Genomic DNA, 15,165 nt, shown 5'->3' with positions numbered 1-15,165 from the left:
TTCGAGTGACGGCCGGCGTTAGTACGACTCTAAGCTTTACGTCATCGACCCTTGAGACAGGTGGGCTTTATTCTAACTCTATTATGGCAAGCTACCATGATAATGAGTTCAAATGCAAAATCTTATGAAAATGAAGCATGTTGAAGTATTATTGATGAGTATTATGAAAATTGTCAACTTGCCATATTTATTATTGATGAGAATAAGATGTGGTATGTTGCCTCTATGAAAGACATGACTATGATCATAATGCAAGATATCGGCCTTTAACTGATTTATATGACAGTAAAGGTTTTGTGCGCAGAGGTGATCGTGAGCCGTCTCTAGTCGGCCGGTCACTGTGATTTGAAGGAGGCCTCCTTCTCTTCACCTAGTATATATATGTTATATGAGTTGTCATAGTTGGCACATACCCTGAATATATTGTCTGCAGACTAATGATATTATTATGATGATGCAAATGAGTTTATGACAGAACAATATGAACATGTATTTTTAATCTCACTAAATCCTGTTGATGCATTGAAAAGGGCAAGATTGACATATAGCTCTAAGAGCAACATTTCAATTATTTCCGGCATGAGTCCACTGAGTGCTTTTTGGTACTCAGCCCTGCATGTATTTCTAAATGTGCAGGTCTGGCTAGGCGCGAGGATGTGTGAAGGCTGTTGGAACTGTCAGTTGGCTGTGTCTTTCCTATGTCTCATATTTATCTTTATACGCTTTGACTCTATAAGTAATTGAACTCCCTACTATATGTCTTCACACATATAGTAACGTATCTCGCTGCATAACTCTGATGAAACTCTTTATTTAATTTGCTTATGTCTGTAATATCCCATAAGGGAAAATACTGTTCAAACCCTTGCTAAGCTTCCAATTGCTTAATTATGTTTTACCCAAACATGTATTATTTTGGTCTTAAAATCTTTCTCGGAAATGAGTAAAGTTTGCAAATGCTTCCGCTAATACAAGATGAAATTCCATTTCTTTCACTATTACTTTTATTAGTCGTACGATACTTGGTATACGCTATCACTGGCTATATCGGGCTGCGACACAACGAGACCCTTGTTTCCGGGAATAAGATTTTTGAGGTTAAAGTGACACCGGAGGAGTCATCGGAATCAAAACCTTGCGGCCTCATAACAGGTGAGTGCTGTTGTATACCAAAGTTTGTTGATTTTGGAAATAAGAAGACATCTAAACCAGAAATAGCCGAAGGAGAACGATCAGAGATACCGGAAGAGAAAGAAGTCGCAGCAGTCGAAGGTTGTCGTCGAGAAAAATTAGAGGAGATATGTGGAAAACCTGTCGTAGCCATTGGAAAAATTGTGGACGAGAGCGCCGGCCGGAGGAAACCATTAGCCGGCCGACCAAAACCCAGTAGAAACCCTACCTAGCGGCGGTAAAGACATAGCGAGCGAGAGAGAGAACGGAGAAGAAGCGCCATCCGCCAAAAATCTAGGAAAAAATCTTGAAAGGTAAATAAATAAATATTTTCCTTGCGCCACTTTTCTCATTACTTTCATTCTCAATTTCACATCTCAATTCCAAATCTCAAATTCAAATCTCAATTTCACATCTCAATTTCAAATCTCAATTTCACTCATTGTGTGTCGCTTGCTCCACTCCACCGCATACTGCCACCTACCGGAGTCTCTCCCTCGGCTTCGGCCCAGCCATCGCTCCTTCCCCAGCCTCACTCCTCTTGCTTCCATTCTCGAACATTGCCTGTACCGTCGTCCCCCGGCCCATCCTCACCCATCCTGTCGTCATTCTCAAGCCTATTCGCCTTCGCGGCGGCGCCAGCGCCCAAGCTTCACACCCCAGCGGCGCTCCAGCTTCGCCCCTTTGCTGCAGTTGTGTGTCTGAGTTTGAGGATAAAGCACTGATAAAACGGTTTCAGCTAACCCGAATCGAATCGAAAATTTGTCGTTTGGTTTGGTTCGGGTTTGACCCTACAAGCGGTTTGGTTTGGGTTGAAATTTTGCAGATAATTTGGGTTTGGTTTTTTTGGGTTTGGTTCGGTTTCAGATCGAACTGTCCGAATGCTCACCTCTAATTAAAACATAGTATTGATACTCACGTTTTGAATTAACACAGGATAATATTGAAAACGCCAATGAATAAGTAGTGTCATTTGATGACAAAGCACAACTCACTTAGTAAGATGCTTCCCCTCCAACCAATAGGTCGGAGGTTCGAATCACTAAGAGGGGAAATGGGGAACCATTATTGATCTCAAAGAAAAAAAAAGTAGTGTCATTTAATGTTTTGAATATAAAATAGTGTCATTTCACAAGTCATATAGTATCATTTTGATATGATAATAGTATCATTTTTATAAGTAGTGCTATATATATGAAAAAATGCGTCATTTGTATAAACGAATAGTGTTATTTATATAAGAGTATAGCGTTATTTATATAAAAAAAAAGTATCATTTATAAGGCACATAGTGTTAATTTGATATATTAATAGTAGCATTCACAAGTGATATAATGTCATTCACAAGTCATATAGTGTCATTTGAATATAAATATAGTGTCATTTCACAAGTCATATAGTATCATTTTGATATAATAATAATGTCATTTTTATAAGTAGTGTCATTTACATGGAAAAATGTGTCATTTGTATAACCGAATACTATTATTTATAAAAGTGGCATTTCTATAAATACATAAAGAATTGTATCATTTACATATAGTGACAATGTTATTTATATTGAGAATAGTGTTATGTATATTACATAATAGTGTAAAAGCCCGTTTGATATGGGTTTATAGGTAGGATAAATTAAATTAATACAGATTAGTGTGATGTTTGATATCATGTGCAGTTAATATGGTCAACTCCTACTTAATCCTACTTCTCCATGCTATTTTGTGGGATTAACCCATACTAATAATTCGCCCACCCCCCCTCGGATAAATTTAATACTGAGAAGTTGGATAAAAATTCTGCTACCCTTTCTCACGCATATCGATGCAAATGCCTAAGTAATGGTGGACACACATGATATTTTTAAAATTATGTGAGGATAGTTTTGGTATTACATAATATAATCCAACATAATCCTATGGATATCAAACATAATATAGGATTAAGTAGCCATGATATCAAACACCCATGAAATAATATAAATCCACACTAATCCACACTAATTTCTCAAGATAATTTTAATCCTAATCAATCATAAACTGCAAATCAAACGGCCCCTAAGAAGCAATATACTTGCATGACCATTTTGAAGAAGGAAACACAATTTTTGGCCACTAATTGTAAAAAGACACAATCTGGTCATTTTTTTTACGTTTTAGGACTATTTTGCCCTTAATTAAGGCGGACCAAATTCGGGTCGAATTCGGGTTTGCGCGCGGGTTAGGCGCACATGGCATTATTAGAGTCGTTAGAGCCATATACTCAGTGCTGCACGAATGATACTTATGGCCATATTAGTGCCATACGAATGGTACTTATGGTCATATTAGTGCCATTAGTGTCATATACCTGTGTGCTGATATTATTTAGATGAGTACAATTATATATGACCATTTTGAACACTTCCTCGTAGGGTTTAGATTATACATTTAGAGTTTAGATTATCATTTATGGTTTAGATTCTCATTTAGGGTTTAGATTATCCATTTAGGCTTTACGACTATGGTTTAGGACCCAAAATCAATTGGGTCCCCGGCCGCACACCACGGCGAAAGGCAGGTCCTCGCCACCAGCGACGCCACCGCAGGTGCTTCAATTTCCACCGTCGACAACAAGAAATCAGAGAGATGGAGAGAGAGAGAGAGAGAGAGAGAGAGAGAAAGAGAGAGAGAGAGAGAGATAGAGAGAGAATGGGATTGCGGCAAAGGTTTGGGACTAAAAAAATACTTGTGTCCCATCGTGCGCCACCGCGAGAGGTAGTTCCTCGCCACTAGAGGCTCCATCGTGGGGTTGTCGAATAACATGTACAGAGAGAAAAGATAAGGGGATTAGAGAAAAGAGAGAGAAGACAAAAAAGGGGTCGACAAGCTGATGGGCACTCCTATGAACAATGATTCTTTTTCTATATGCTGGATCGATGGACCCAGATCTAGGACGGGTCCGGGCATGGAGGATTGAGCCTACCATGCGCTCACAGCCTATATGGAGCGCATAGAAGTTTTTGTGTTACAAATAGCATTTTAACGCATGCAAATGACACTTTTGATCCATGCAAATGATAATTTTGAATAGATCGAAAATGATCAGGGTAAAAAAAAAAAAATTGAACCCAATTAAACCGGTCCGAACCAAACCATCCGCATCGTACATTCGGATGCACATGAGAACTTTTTAAAAGAAAAGAGGAATAATATGTTAAGCAAAGTTTTTCTAAAGAGTAATAATATGTTAACCAGAGTTTTTTTTTTCTTTTCCTTTTTTATTTGAATTGATTATTGATATGTTAACCAAAGTTACCAAACCATGAAATTACGGGCTACATTATGTCAATGGAGTAGAAATGAAATATAAATAAATATTACTAGTAAGAAATTTGGGTAGTAAGTAGTAACGAAACTCAGTTGTATTTGTACATTAGTATTCCCTCCGTCCACGAAATAAACTCTCAGTTGAGGTTCGGCACGGAGACTAAGAAAGCTGAAAAAGGTGGTGTAAAGGTGGTATATAAGACTAAAAGGGTAGTGTTTATGTATTGTGATTGCTTTTACTAATCTTTAACTAGCAATTTGATAATAATAATAATAACAATAATAACAATAATAATAATAATAACAACAACAACAACAACAATAATAATAATAATAATAAGAAGAAGAAGAATAAGAATAATAATAATAATAATAATAATAATAATAATAATAATAATAACAATAAGAATAAGAATAATAAGAATAATAATAATAACAATAATAATAATAATTAAAACAATAATAATAATAATAATAATAATAATAATAACAACAACAATAATAACAATAATAATTAAAACAATAACAACAACAACAACAATAATAATAATAACAATAATAATAATAATAAATAATAAGGATAATAATAATAAGGATAATAACAATAATAATAATAATAATAAGAAGAAGAAGAAGAAGAAGAAGAAGAAGAAGAAGAATAACAACAACAATAAAAATATAAGTAATAATAATAATAATAATAACAATAACAACAACAACAATAATAATAGGAATAATAATAATAATAATAATAATAATAATAATAATAATAATAATAACAATAATAATAACAATAACAATAACAATAACAATAACAGTAATTAGTTTAGGGGAGACTAATTACATAAGTAATGGTGGAATAAAGTGGGCCCAATAGATAAAAGTGTAGTAAATTTAAAAGCAAGAGAGGGTATAATTGTCCAAAAAGCAGAGTAGGAGTTTATTTCGTCGACAAATATTTAAGGGCAAGTAGGAGTTTATTTCGTGGACGGAGGATTTATAATTAAGGGCAAGTAGGAATTTATAAACCCTCGGACCGCCTTCTTCCACTCTCACCCGCCCCCCTCTGCCTTATCGCCCCCTAATGTCGACGTTCTCCGCGGCGGCGCATCTCCTTCCCCTCACTTCCTCCGCAGCCTCCCGCCGTCGCCGCAATGGCACCACAAGCACCGCCGTTTCCGCTCTCCACTCCCCTACTTCCATTTTGCAATGCAGTCTCCCCTCTCCCGCCGCCTCCTCCTCCTCCCAAAACCCTAAACCTTCGAAATCTCCGCCTTTCCCATTGAGCTCCATTGTCTCACCCAAATCCATCGCTGTGTCCGCTGCCTCCTGCATTCTCTTCAGTATTGCCAACCCTATCTTATCCGGTGGCGACTTTATATTCAATTTCGGCGGCGGAGGAGGTGGAGGCGGCGGCGGCGGTGGTGGGGGAGGAAATGGCGGAGGTGAAGGTGGTGGTTTCTGGAGTTTTTTGCCAGCCGCTGCTATCGCTAAAGACGATGATCCCCAACAGGATTGGGATTCTCATGGACTGCCTGCCAACATTGTTGTTCAGCTGAACAAGCTCAGTGGCTTCAAGAAGTACAAGGTCTCGGAGATCTTGTTCTTCGACCGCAGGCGCGGTTCGTCTGTTGGCACGGAGGACTCCTTCTTTGAGATGGTCTCTCTTCGGCCTGGGGGGGTTTACAACAAGGCGCAGCTCCAGAAGGAGCTCGAGACCCTAGCCACCTGTGGAATGTTTGAAAAAGTCGATTTGGAGACTAAGACGAATCCGGATGGCTCCATTAATATAACCATTCCGTTCCTCGAATCTACATGGCAATCTGCTGACAGATTCCGGTGCATCAATGTGGGACTTATGCCGCAGTCCAAGCCTATTGAGATGGATCCTGATATGACTGAGAAGGAGAGGCTGGAGTACTACAGGAGCCAGGAGAAGGATTACAGAAGGAGGATCGATAGAGCCCGGCCTTGCTTGCTGCCCATGTCTGTGCAGAGGGAGATTCTGCAGATGTTGAGGGACCAGGGCAAGGTTAGTGCGAGATTGCTGCAGAGGATTAGGGATAGGGTGCAACAGTGGTACCATGATAATGGATATGCATGTGCTCAAGTAGTGAATTTCGGTAATTTGAATACTAAAGAGGTGGTTTGTGAAGTGGTGGAGGGTGATATTACGCAGCTGGTGATTCAGTTCCAAGATAAGCTGGGCAATGTCTGCGAGGGGAATACTCAGTTCCCGGTGATAAAAAGAGAGTTGCCAAAGCCGGTATGTTTCCACTACAATATCTATACTCAATCGTGGCATATAGTGAATACAATTAAGTTGAAATATGTACTGCTTTCTGGGTTGCTGAACTCGTTGTTATTATGTTTATGGAATGGGTTTATGGAATGATGTGTTTGCAAACTTATGACTCTTCATTTCTTATTTTGTTGCTTATTAACACTTATCATAGTTTGGTACTTGAATTTCTTTGTTTTGTACTTCTATGAGGAAACTAATAGATGTGTGCCCTTGATGCTCTTTGTTGATTCTATTTTGAATGTGGTAGAACATTGCGTTAATTTGCCTGAAACTCAAAATCCTCGTCCCATGACTCCCATCTTTGTAACGTATCTTTTTGGTGCATTCAATTTGATAATCCCGAGAATAATTTGTATTGGTTTGATCAATCATGTTTGTATAGTGTTCCATATGGTGTATGTATATCTGAAAGTGTTTATTAAGTGATGGGTGTCCTGGGATTCATGTTGTTACACTATTTATAACAGCTCCGCCAAGGACAAGTTTTTAATATTGAGGCTGGGAAGCAAGCACTAAGAAACATAAATTCCTTAGCCCTTTTCTCTAACATTGAGGTGAACCCTCGTCAAGATGAGAAGAATGAGGGAGGTATTATTGTTGAAATCAAGCTGAAGGAATTGGAACAGAAGTCTGCCGAAGTTAGTACTGAGTGGAGTATTGTTCCTGGTCGTGGGGGCCGTCCTACACTGGTAAGTAGCGTTCAAAACTAAACTATAATTAGTTGGTAATCATTAATTGCTTAGTGCTTTTGTGTCTGCTCAGGCTTCAGTCCAACCTGGTGGAACAGTTTCTTTTGAGCATCGGAATATTAATGGTCTGAATAGGTCACTTCTTGGTTCAGTGACCACCAGCAACTTCCTTAATCCCCAGGTAAGTAATGTAACTTTGGTCTTCCCTAAGCTTCCTTTTTAAAATGAAGTGCCATCCCTCATTTAACATTTTCAAATCTGCATGAACCCGAGTACAGGATGATCTTGCTTTCAAGCTAGAGTATGTCCATCCTTACGTAGATGGTGTATACAATCCTCGCAACCGTACCTTCCGTGCTAGTTGCTTCAATAGTAGAAAGCTGAGTCCAGTCTTCACTGGGGGGCCTGGAATAGAAGAAGTTCCCCCTATATGGGTTGACAGAGCTGGGTTAAAAGCCAACATCACGGAGGTATAGCTTGTCCTTGAGCTTGCTTGTTATATTTCCTAGCTGTAGAATATAATCGTGGTCATTGGATTAACTCAGTATAAAATCTAAATTTTTGTGAATTGCTAATTTTACTTGTTTAAAGAAAGATGACATTTGGATGGATAGGATGAGCTCTTGTGAGCTAAATATTGATTAGTGAGTACTGTGGAGATGTAAACTTGATGTATTTCTCGTAGAACTTCACAAGGCAAAGCAAGTTTACCTATGGGCTTGTGATGGAGGAAATAACAACACGTGATGAAAGCAGTCACATTTCTTCAAATGGTCAAAGGGTGTTGCCAAGTGGTGGAGTTAGTGCAGATGGGCCTCCGACGACTCTCAGTGGCACTGGAATTGATCGTATGGCTTTTCTGCAAGCCAATATCACACGTGACAACACAAGATTCTTAAATGGGGCTATAGTTGGTGAAAGAAATGTGTTTCAGGTGAGAATCTGCAAGCTGACATCGCTCAACTATCATTATTTCTTAGAAGTAAAATAATCACATTCTTAACCGAACCTTGTAATGTAAAGAACTTCCTGTTCACGTCTCAGACTAGGAATTTTGCATAGGATTCCTAATTATTCTAATTTTCCACTATTCTGCTGCAATATTATTTTTCACTGAGCATTTTTCTGGCTGCTTACTCTTCACAACTCTAGTTTTTTGTGACCCTTTATATCTTGACCTTAACTGCGTATGAATTTGTGGAGGGATGAGTAGAGACAATGTGAATGCTTTTTCAAACTTCTAAGCAGATTTTAACATCAAGAATTGCCGCTTTATTGCATCTCTTTGCAGTAGTTGTTTAATATATGCAGCAGTAGACGTTTCCACACTAATATCTCTTCCAACCTTTTGATGTTCTACAGCTTGATCAAGGTCTTGGAATTGGTAGCAAGTTTCCATTCTTCAATCGCCATCAATTAACTGTAACCCAATTTATCCAGTTGAAGAATGTAGAGGAAGGTGCTGGGAAGCCACCACCTCCTGTTTTAGTTCTCCATGGTCGTTATGGTGGTTGTGTTGGAGATCTTCCCAGTTACGATGCATTTACTTTGGGAGGGCCCTATTCTGTCCGTGGATATAACATGGGAGAGTTGGGAGCTGCAAGAAATATACTCGAGGTATGATCATCTGACTTGTTACTGTGTTGCCTGGTCTCTCTTCATACTTTAGTAAGCAAACACATGTAGTAGCGTTTATTAGAACTGTTTGTGTTGGGAGCTCTGATCTCCACTTAAATAGGTGCACAATATCTGATGCTCCTTATATTATCTGTAGGTGGCTACCGAGCTCCGGATACCTGTTAGAAATACACATGCTTACGTGTTTGCAGAGCATGGAAACGATCTTGGGAGTTCAAAGGATGTCAAAGGAAATCCGACAGAGGTATACAGGAGACGGGGCCAGGGATCCTCGTACGGTGTTGGGGCGAAGTTAGGGCTAGTGAGAGTAGAGTATGCAGTTGATCACAACTCTGGAAGCGGTGCTATATTCTTCCGGTTTGGAGAGAGATTCTGAAAGGAGTCATGTTTTTGTTGAACCAGGTAAGGATATTACATATTCTGACTCCAGATTTAGTTGCTCTTCATCGGTGTGGGTTACATTTTCCAACGAGTAATAAAGTGGCTGTGGAATTATGGAAGTATGTTGCAGAATTTAGACTTTGTATCTATCTAGTCCTTAGCTGCTGACGGAGGAGATGGCTTTGTTTTTTTTCGCTTGAGTGTAATGTCATATCCAAGTTGTTCGTGCAGATATCTGACATTCAATATTTTTTCTTACTATATATGTATAATCTAAAAGTGATGGTACCAAATATGAGATGCATCTTTAGATGTGTTTTTGAGTTAATTACATGCATGTTAAAATGATTTAGTTTTGTAACTTAGTTTTTATGTATTTAAATTGTCATCTCAATTCACTTTATGTCAAAATTATTCGCTTGAAATCACATAAATAGGTTTTTCCCTGTTTGCATGATAGTTCCGATCTTATTGATACCTAATATTGGTGCATAAACTTTGAAGCAATTTTGGTTTTTAATATAAAATTTAAAAAGTGTTTAAAAACACATTAACTTATTAATTGCAACAATTTTAATACGAATTTGATTTTCACCTAAATTGAAATTGATGTGGCACATCGAACTTGGTGATATGGGGAAATCAGACATGTGAAAAAACGAGACACCGTTGACACATCATCCCGGTGTCATTGTTTTTTTTTTTTTTTTTTTTTTTTTTTAAATATTTCTCTGTTCAAATTGGAAAGAATCACGAGGCATGACCGTTTAAATATTTGGGTTTATAGATGTTAAATGTCGTCTTCTGCAAACACATCAGATTCTTCTTGGGGTTTGAATATAGTTGTCTTTGTAATTGTGGATATCAAGCAAAGATGTCGATGTCAGTCTTTTTTAACTCATCTCTCTCTTTTTACCTTTTAGATTCTACCTCATTCAATTAATCCCACTGGATTGCCAAATTAGCTTTAATTTGATCGAAAATAGAATTCGTATCAAAATTACTGTGATCAATAAATTGATGTATTTTTTTGACATTTTTTAAAGTTCTGTATTAAAAATTAAAATTGATCCAAATTTAATGTATTTACGTGCCAATAACTCTATCTAATAATGAGGATAATGAAACAATCTACAAACGATGCAAACATATTTGCATATACTTATGAAAATATACTAGATTTTTATGATTTATCTAATACAAGAATCATACATAAAATATATAATAGACATAGTCATCGTATAATTTATACCCGACACTGTTCTTTCTTGAACCCCAACAAGAAAAAATAAAACTTTTAAAATGAAGAATAAAACCAAGGAAAAAAAGTTGAAATTTCTGTAAATACCATCAATCTACACATACTATACAGTACAGCTAGCACCCATCTCTTCAAATCAATAATCTGATGCAATTATACAAACACAAGAATGCTTTACCACACAATTGTTTGTGTGTCAAGAGCCAACTGGATATTCTGACTGAACCTGCACGAGCCATAGCATTCGTGGCGTACTCACAATTCTCAACTGCATCAGGAAAAAATCTAAACTTCCCACTTACAGACCCAGTTCCTTTTTTAGTTGGGCAAGGGCTGCTTCAATCTCATCTATGTTGTCGTTGATGCTGCCGCCTCCTTTATCAGCCTCCTTCCGGTCAGCATTTGCAGCGCCCTTAGTTCCATATGATTCATAGCCCTTTGAAGACTTTTTGTCATTGTTTTCAACTACCTCTGCATCTGTAATGTTGAGCTCTTTCTCCAAGAACTCAACAAACTCTTCTCCGATTTCCTGCCCAGATTCATGAATTTAATGGCTACAACATTTAGAGAGAGTGAAAAAAGAAGGGAAAATAGATTGTACTAACAAGAAATCCAACTAAATGTTGCTAATAAAGCATCTCACCGACAACTCTTCCCATAAGCTCTTTGGCTTTCCTTGAGTATCAACAGTTGCCTCCCAATTGCGAAATTCTTCCTGAAGATCTCTGAAGAAGTCCCCTGCAGCAATAAGAAAATATTTGAAGCATCTGAAGAAAAATTAAAATCTACTTGCTAGGGAGGCAAATGCAAAGTGTACAAGAAGATTAACATTGAGACCAATGAAATTTAGAGACCATATTGATCTCGCAAGGAGGATAAATCTACCTATTGTTATTTGGACATCCCTCAAAAGGTTACCTGCATCATTGAGGGTTACTATAAGAATAAACAGAAAAAATAAAGGCTATCACTCCTCCAGAAGGGCAATGCACTGTTGAATGAGTTCATAATTCATATATAGATACTATAGCAGAACTAGAAAAGATGGTAGCTTAAGAGAAAATACAAGATAAACTCTGTTGCAAAGATTGAGCAAGTTCAGAGGATAAATACTGTTCATGAAGAAAAAAAAAGACACGCATTTACAGATTTGCTAACAATTGAAATGCAATATCATAAATTGCACACTTGCTTATAATAGACACTTGAGCAGTATAGGGCCTTGGTTAGGCTAAAAATTAAATGGGGAAAAAATCATGATATTGTGTGCACAAACAATCAATACCATCTGTCTCCAGTTATAATTATACCATCCTTTAGCATGGTTGATGGGTGAAGGATGATACTGAGAGAAAGAGAACTGATGAGTATGTATACAGAAATATAGATTATTAAATAATTTACTGAATCTGAGACTATAGCCAGCTTAAATAAAGTATTTAAATCCATAGTAGATGGACAAAACCACTTTCAATTAGTATCACCAAACCTTAGATACATGCTTTTGCATTGCCAATGTAAGTAATTACTCCCTCCGTCCTATGAAATTAGTCCTCTATTCCATTTTGGGACGTCCCAAATTATAGCCCACTTTCCGCTTTAATTTGAATTGTCTTAAAAATTTTCTTTTACTAAAATAACCTTTTTATGTTTATGAAGATAATATGTGGAGCAATTGATAAGGGCAAAATAGAACTATTACATATAAATTACATTTTCCAAAGAACACTAAATATAATTTCTTAATGTGTGAAAAGTGGAAGTGGACTACCTTGGTGAGGCGGATGGAGTATATCATTTTGGTCTATACCAATGTAACCTAAAGAGTGAATTTATGTCTTAAATGTAAGTTTTTTAACAAGGCAGCTGGAATTTTTAGGTCCTACACATATTATTATCATATAATACTCTTCCTGTGTCAACTGACATTATTCTGCATAAACAAGCTGATCATTTTAACCACTGACCATTACTTGTAGCAAATATATAAAAAGGCAAACTGCAAAATAACCATCAGTGCAGTATACCGCATGATAGAATGGACCCATTGCAATTAATTATCTTAGTTTTTTGAATCAGTAACTTTTAAATAATTATTGCAGTAACTCATGCATAAGAGCTGATGATACTAACCGACTATTAGCACAAGACCAGGCATCAAAGCCAATGCCTTGTTTTATACCTTTTCTCGAAAAACAACAATTTAACACCAAGGTGCTCTCTCTCTCTCTCTCTCTCTCTCTCTCTCTTCTTTTATCAGTTGTAAAAGCATTCTTGGTTCAAATCTGTATCTTGGTATGTAGTGTCAAAACACGGGCAGTTCAAAGGTCTCTTATTAGTCTTTAGTCTTTACAGCTCTGTGCCAGAAAGAGTTGTTGCATGATTCTCATAACGAGGGGACACTGTTGTTCAATTAAGAATTGTTTTGCCTTGTTTTGACCTTAGCCAAAAATGAAGACCACTCGTTTAGTCCTGTGTACCAGAAATTTGAATAAACTACTATGTTATCCGTGCTAATTGATGGGTTTTGTACTGCTAAAAACTATATGTTCTTCTTTGGGCATGGGCACAGAAAGAGCAAATATGAGAGTAGTGGCAGTGTGCTTGGGGTGTAGGTAAGTCTACCATCAAGAATCTAACCAAATGTAATTTAGATAGCTTATTAGGAATGAGCATTAAGTGCCTGCAATCCATTATCAACAATGCTTCAATTATTGGGAAAACATGCTGACATCACAAAAAGGAAGTCAAGTATTACTCAAGACGATTGACCCTAAAGTTGCAGATGCAAGAAAGGACACAATCCACCTCCCAGTGATATTAGGATGGGAATAATGCATCTTGACACTATATTAGCTGGAAGGATTATTCCTTTAATGCAACAATTAGACATATGCTATAATGACATATACAAAATTGATGGTTTTTAGAGCGCGTCTTTTACCTAATCCATAGAATTCTTCTTCAGCTTCTCTAGTCCTTGTACCTCCTCCAGATGAATAAGAATAATCAGATCCTTGTTTGCCAGCATCATATTTACCTCTGGATTTAGAGGTCAGCAGTGTGTTATATGCATGCTTAATCCGCATAAATTTTTCTTGAGCACCAGCCTGCAGGCAACACAAAAACAACTGGATAAACATGCTGATGAGGAAGGAAAACCAGATATAGCTGCTTTCATTCAACAAATGTTAATGACTGTCGGCTTAAGCAATAAAAATTCTGTAAGGCATGACCCACGAGGGCTTCATTTTGGTTCAACGATGGGCATAGACGAATACCTAAATTATAATTGAAGGGTTAGATAAGGTAAATGTTCAATTTCACGATTGGATTGCACAAATCAGTACAGATTCACTGGGGCTGAGTGATGAATGGCAAAGGTATAGGTACACCAGTCTACATTGATGAGGAACGCATTAGGGTTTCCGAAAACTCATCAAACTCTAGTTCTATGCTTCACATAAAGTTCACTTCAGGAACTAATATCAAATTTGATAAGATTCCTTGTTTCTGCTTCCCTCAAACAAAATATCTTATTTTTCAGTAATCAAGAAGCAATCAAAATGATATCGTTAAACACATAAAAGTACCTCCTTGTTTACATCAGGATGATACTTGAGAGCAAGTTTCCGGTAAGCCCTCTTTATATCTTTGGTAGAAGCAGACGGAGACACTCCCAGAACCTCGTAAGGCGACTCCTTCCCACTCGCTCTGATGGGGGAACCTCTGTGATTTCCTATCCTTTTCTTTTTGAGGTGCTGAGTGTGACTGCGGAAGAAGGCCTCAGGTGCGCGTGCAATGTGTTCGACGTTATGCCCATGCCGAAATTTGGGAAGAAAAGGCGGAGAAGTCGATTTTGGCGGGGAAATGGCGTGTGGGTTTAAGCAGAGAATTGAGGGCGATGTGAGAGAATGAGCAAATCCATGCATGTTCTCGAATTCATATGGGATCTTGTTGTCTGTGGATTTGTTGGTTGAGTCGAGGAAGTTCGTGGAAGTTAACGGTTGTAATTCATCCTTCCTACAACCCACAAAATGCCCACCTTATTCTGACAATTAATTCAAAAACTCGTTTTGGTTGCAAGGAAAAAAAAAGAAGAAAAAAAGTCAATAGTTGATTCACTTATTGTCTCTATCTTTTAAGGCCGTATTTGAAAACTTAGGGTGTATTCGTTCAGAATTTTAATAGATTTCTGCAAATTTTTAAAATTTGGGTATATTCATTTAAGACTTTTAAAAGTTTATGAAAATCCAGAAATATTCGTTCAAGATTTTTAAAATTCTATAAAAATCCAGAGGTATTCGTTTCAAACTTTTAAAAATCTATGAAAATCTAGAAGTATTTAAAAATCTATGGATTTTAAAATTGGACTGATTTTCATTAATTTCATTCAAAAAATACACATGAACAAAT

The 15,165-nt window shown here is 37.3% G+C and overlaps 2 protein-coding genes across 3 annotated transcripts; one reads left to right on the top strand and one right to left on the bottom strand.

Annotated features, from left to right (window-relative positions):
• The first annotated feature begins 5,493 nt into the window (after window positions 1-5,493).
• LOC131006761 (protein TOC75-3, chloroplastic-like) lies at window positions 5,494-9,816 on the top strand. The gene is made up of 7 exons (XM_057933890.1): window positions 5,494-6,741; window positions 7,248-7,469; window positions 7,543-7,650; window positions 7,748-7,939; window positions 8,155-8,403; window positions 8,832-9,086; window positions 9,244-9,816. The coding sequence occupies exons 1-7, from the start codon at window positions 5,560-5,562 to the stop codon at window positions 9,481-9,483; spliced, it is 2,448 nt and encodes an 815-aa protein (XP_057789873.1). The 5' UTR covers window positions 5,494-5,559; the 3' UTR covers window positions 9,484-9,816.
• Window positions 9,817-10,798: 982 nt separating this feature from the next.
• On the bottom strand, window positions 10,799-14,844 carry LOC131006759 (uncharacterized). Of its 2 annotated transcripts, XM_057933888.1 has the most exons (5): window positions 14,343-14,844; window positions 13,694-13,859; window positions 11,635-11,667; window positions 11,393-11,487; window positions 10,799-11,278 (listed from the first exon to the last, which is right to left on the bottom strand). In XM_057933888.1, exons 1-5 carry the CDS (start codon window positions 14,679-14,681, stop codon window positions 11,048-11,050), a joined length of 864 nt encoding a protein of 287 aa, XP_057789871.1. In that variant the 5' UTR covers window positions 14,682-14,844; the 3' UTR covers window positions 10,799-11,047. The 2 variants fall into 2 exon arrangements, with proteins under 2 accessions (XP_057789871.1, XP_057789872.1); XM_057933889.1 differs by lacking the exon at window positions 11,635-11,667 and having other exon boundaries at window positions 14,343-14,823.
• Window positions 14,845-15,165: the final 321 nt, after the last annotated feature.

The sequence above is a fragment of the Salvia miltiorrhiza genome, chromosome 1 (assembly GCF_028751815.1).
Source record: "Salvia miltiorrhiza cultivar Shanhuang (shh) chromosome 1, IMPLAD_Smil_shh, whole genome shotgun sequence".
In the NCBI taxonomy this organism is placed as follows: domain Eukaryota; kingdom Viridiplantae; phylum Streptophyta; class Magnoliopsida; order Lamiales; family Lamiaceae; genus Salvia; species Salvia miltiorrhiza.
This window is presented reverse-complemented; position numbering and strand designations above follow the sequence as displayed.

Bases quoted from the DNA above. Each gene is read 5' to 3' on its own strand.
- LOC131006761 (XM_057933890.1), top strand. From the start codon at position 5,560: ATGTCGACGTTCTCCGCGGCGGCGCATCTCCTTCCCCTCACTTCCTCC. The intron at 7,651-7,747 runs GTAAGTAATGTA...ACCCGAGTACAG, and splicing joins GCAACTTCCTTAATCCCCAG to GATGATCTTGCTTTCAAGCT. The intron at 9,087-9,243 runs GTATGATCATCT...TATTATCTGTAG, and splicing joins CTGCAAGAAATATACTCGAG to GTGGCTACCGAGCTCCGGAT.
- LOC131006759 (XM_057933888.1), bottom strand. From the start codon at position 14,681: ATGCATGGATTTGCTCATTCTCTCACATCGCCCTCAATTCTCTGCTTA. The intron at 11,488-11,634 runs GTAGATTTATCC...TTATTGCTGCAG, and splicing joins GGATGTCCAAATAACAATAG to GGGACTTCTTCAGAGATCTT. The intron at 11,279-11,392 runs GTGAGATGCTTT...GAATCTGGGCAG, and splicing joins GCTTATGGGAAGAGTTGTCG to GAAATCGGAGAAGAGTTTGT.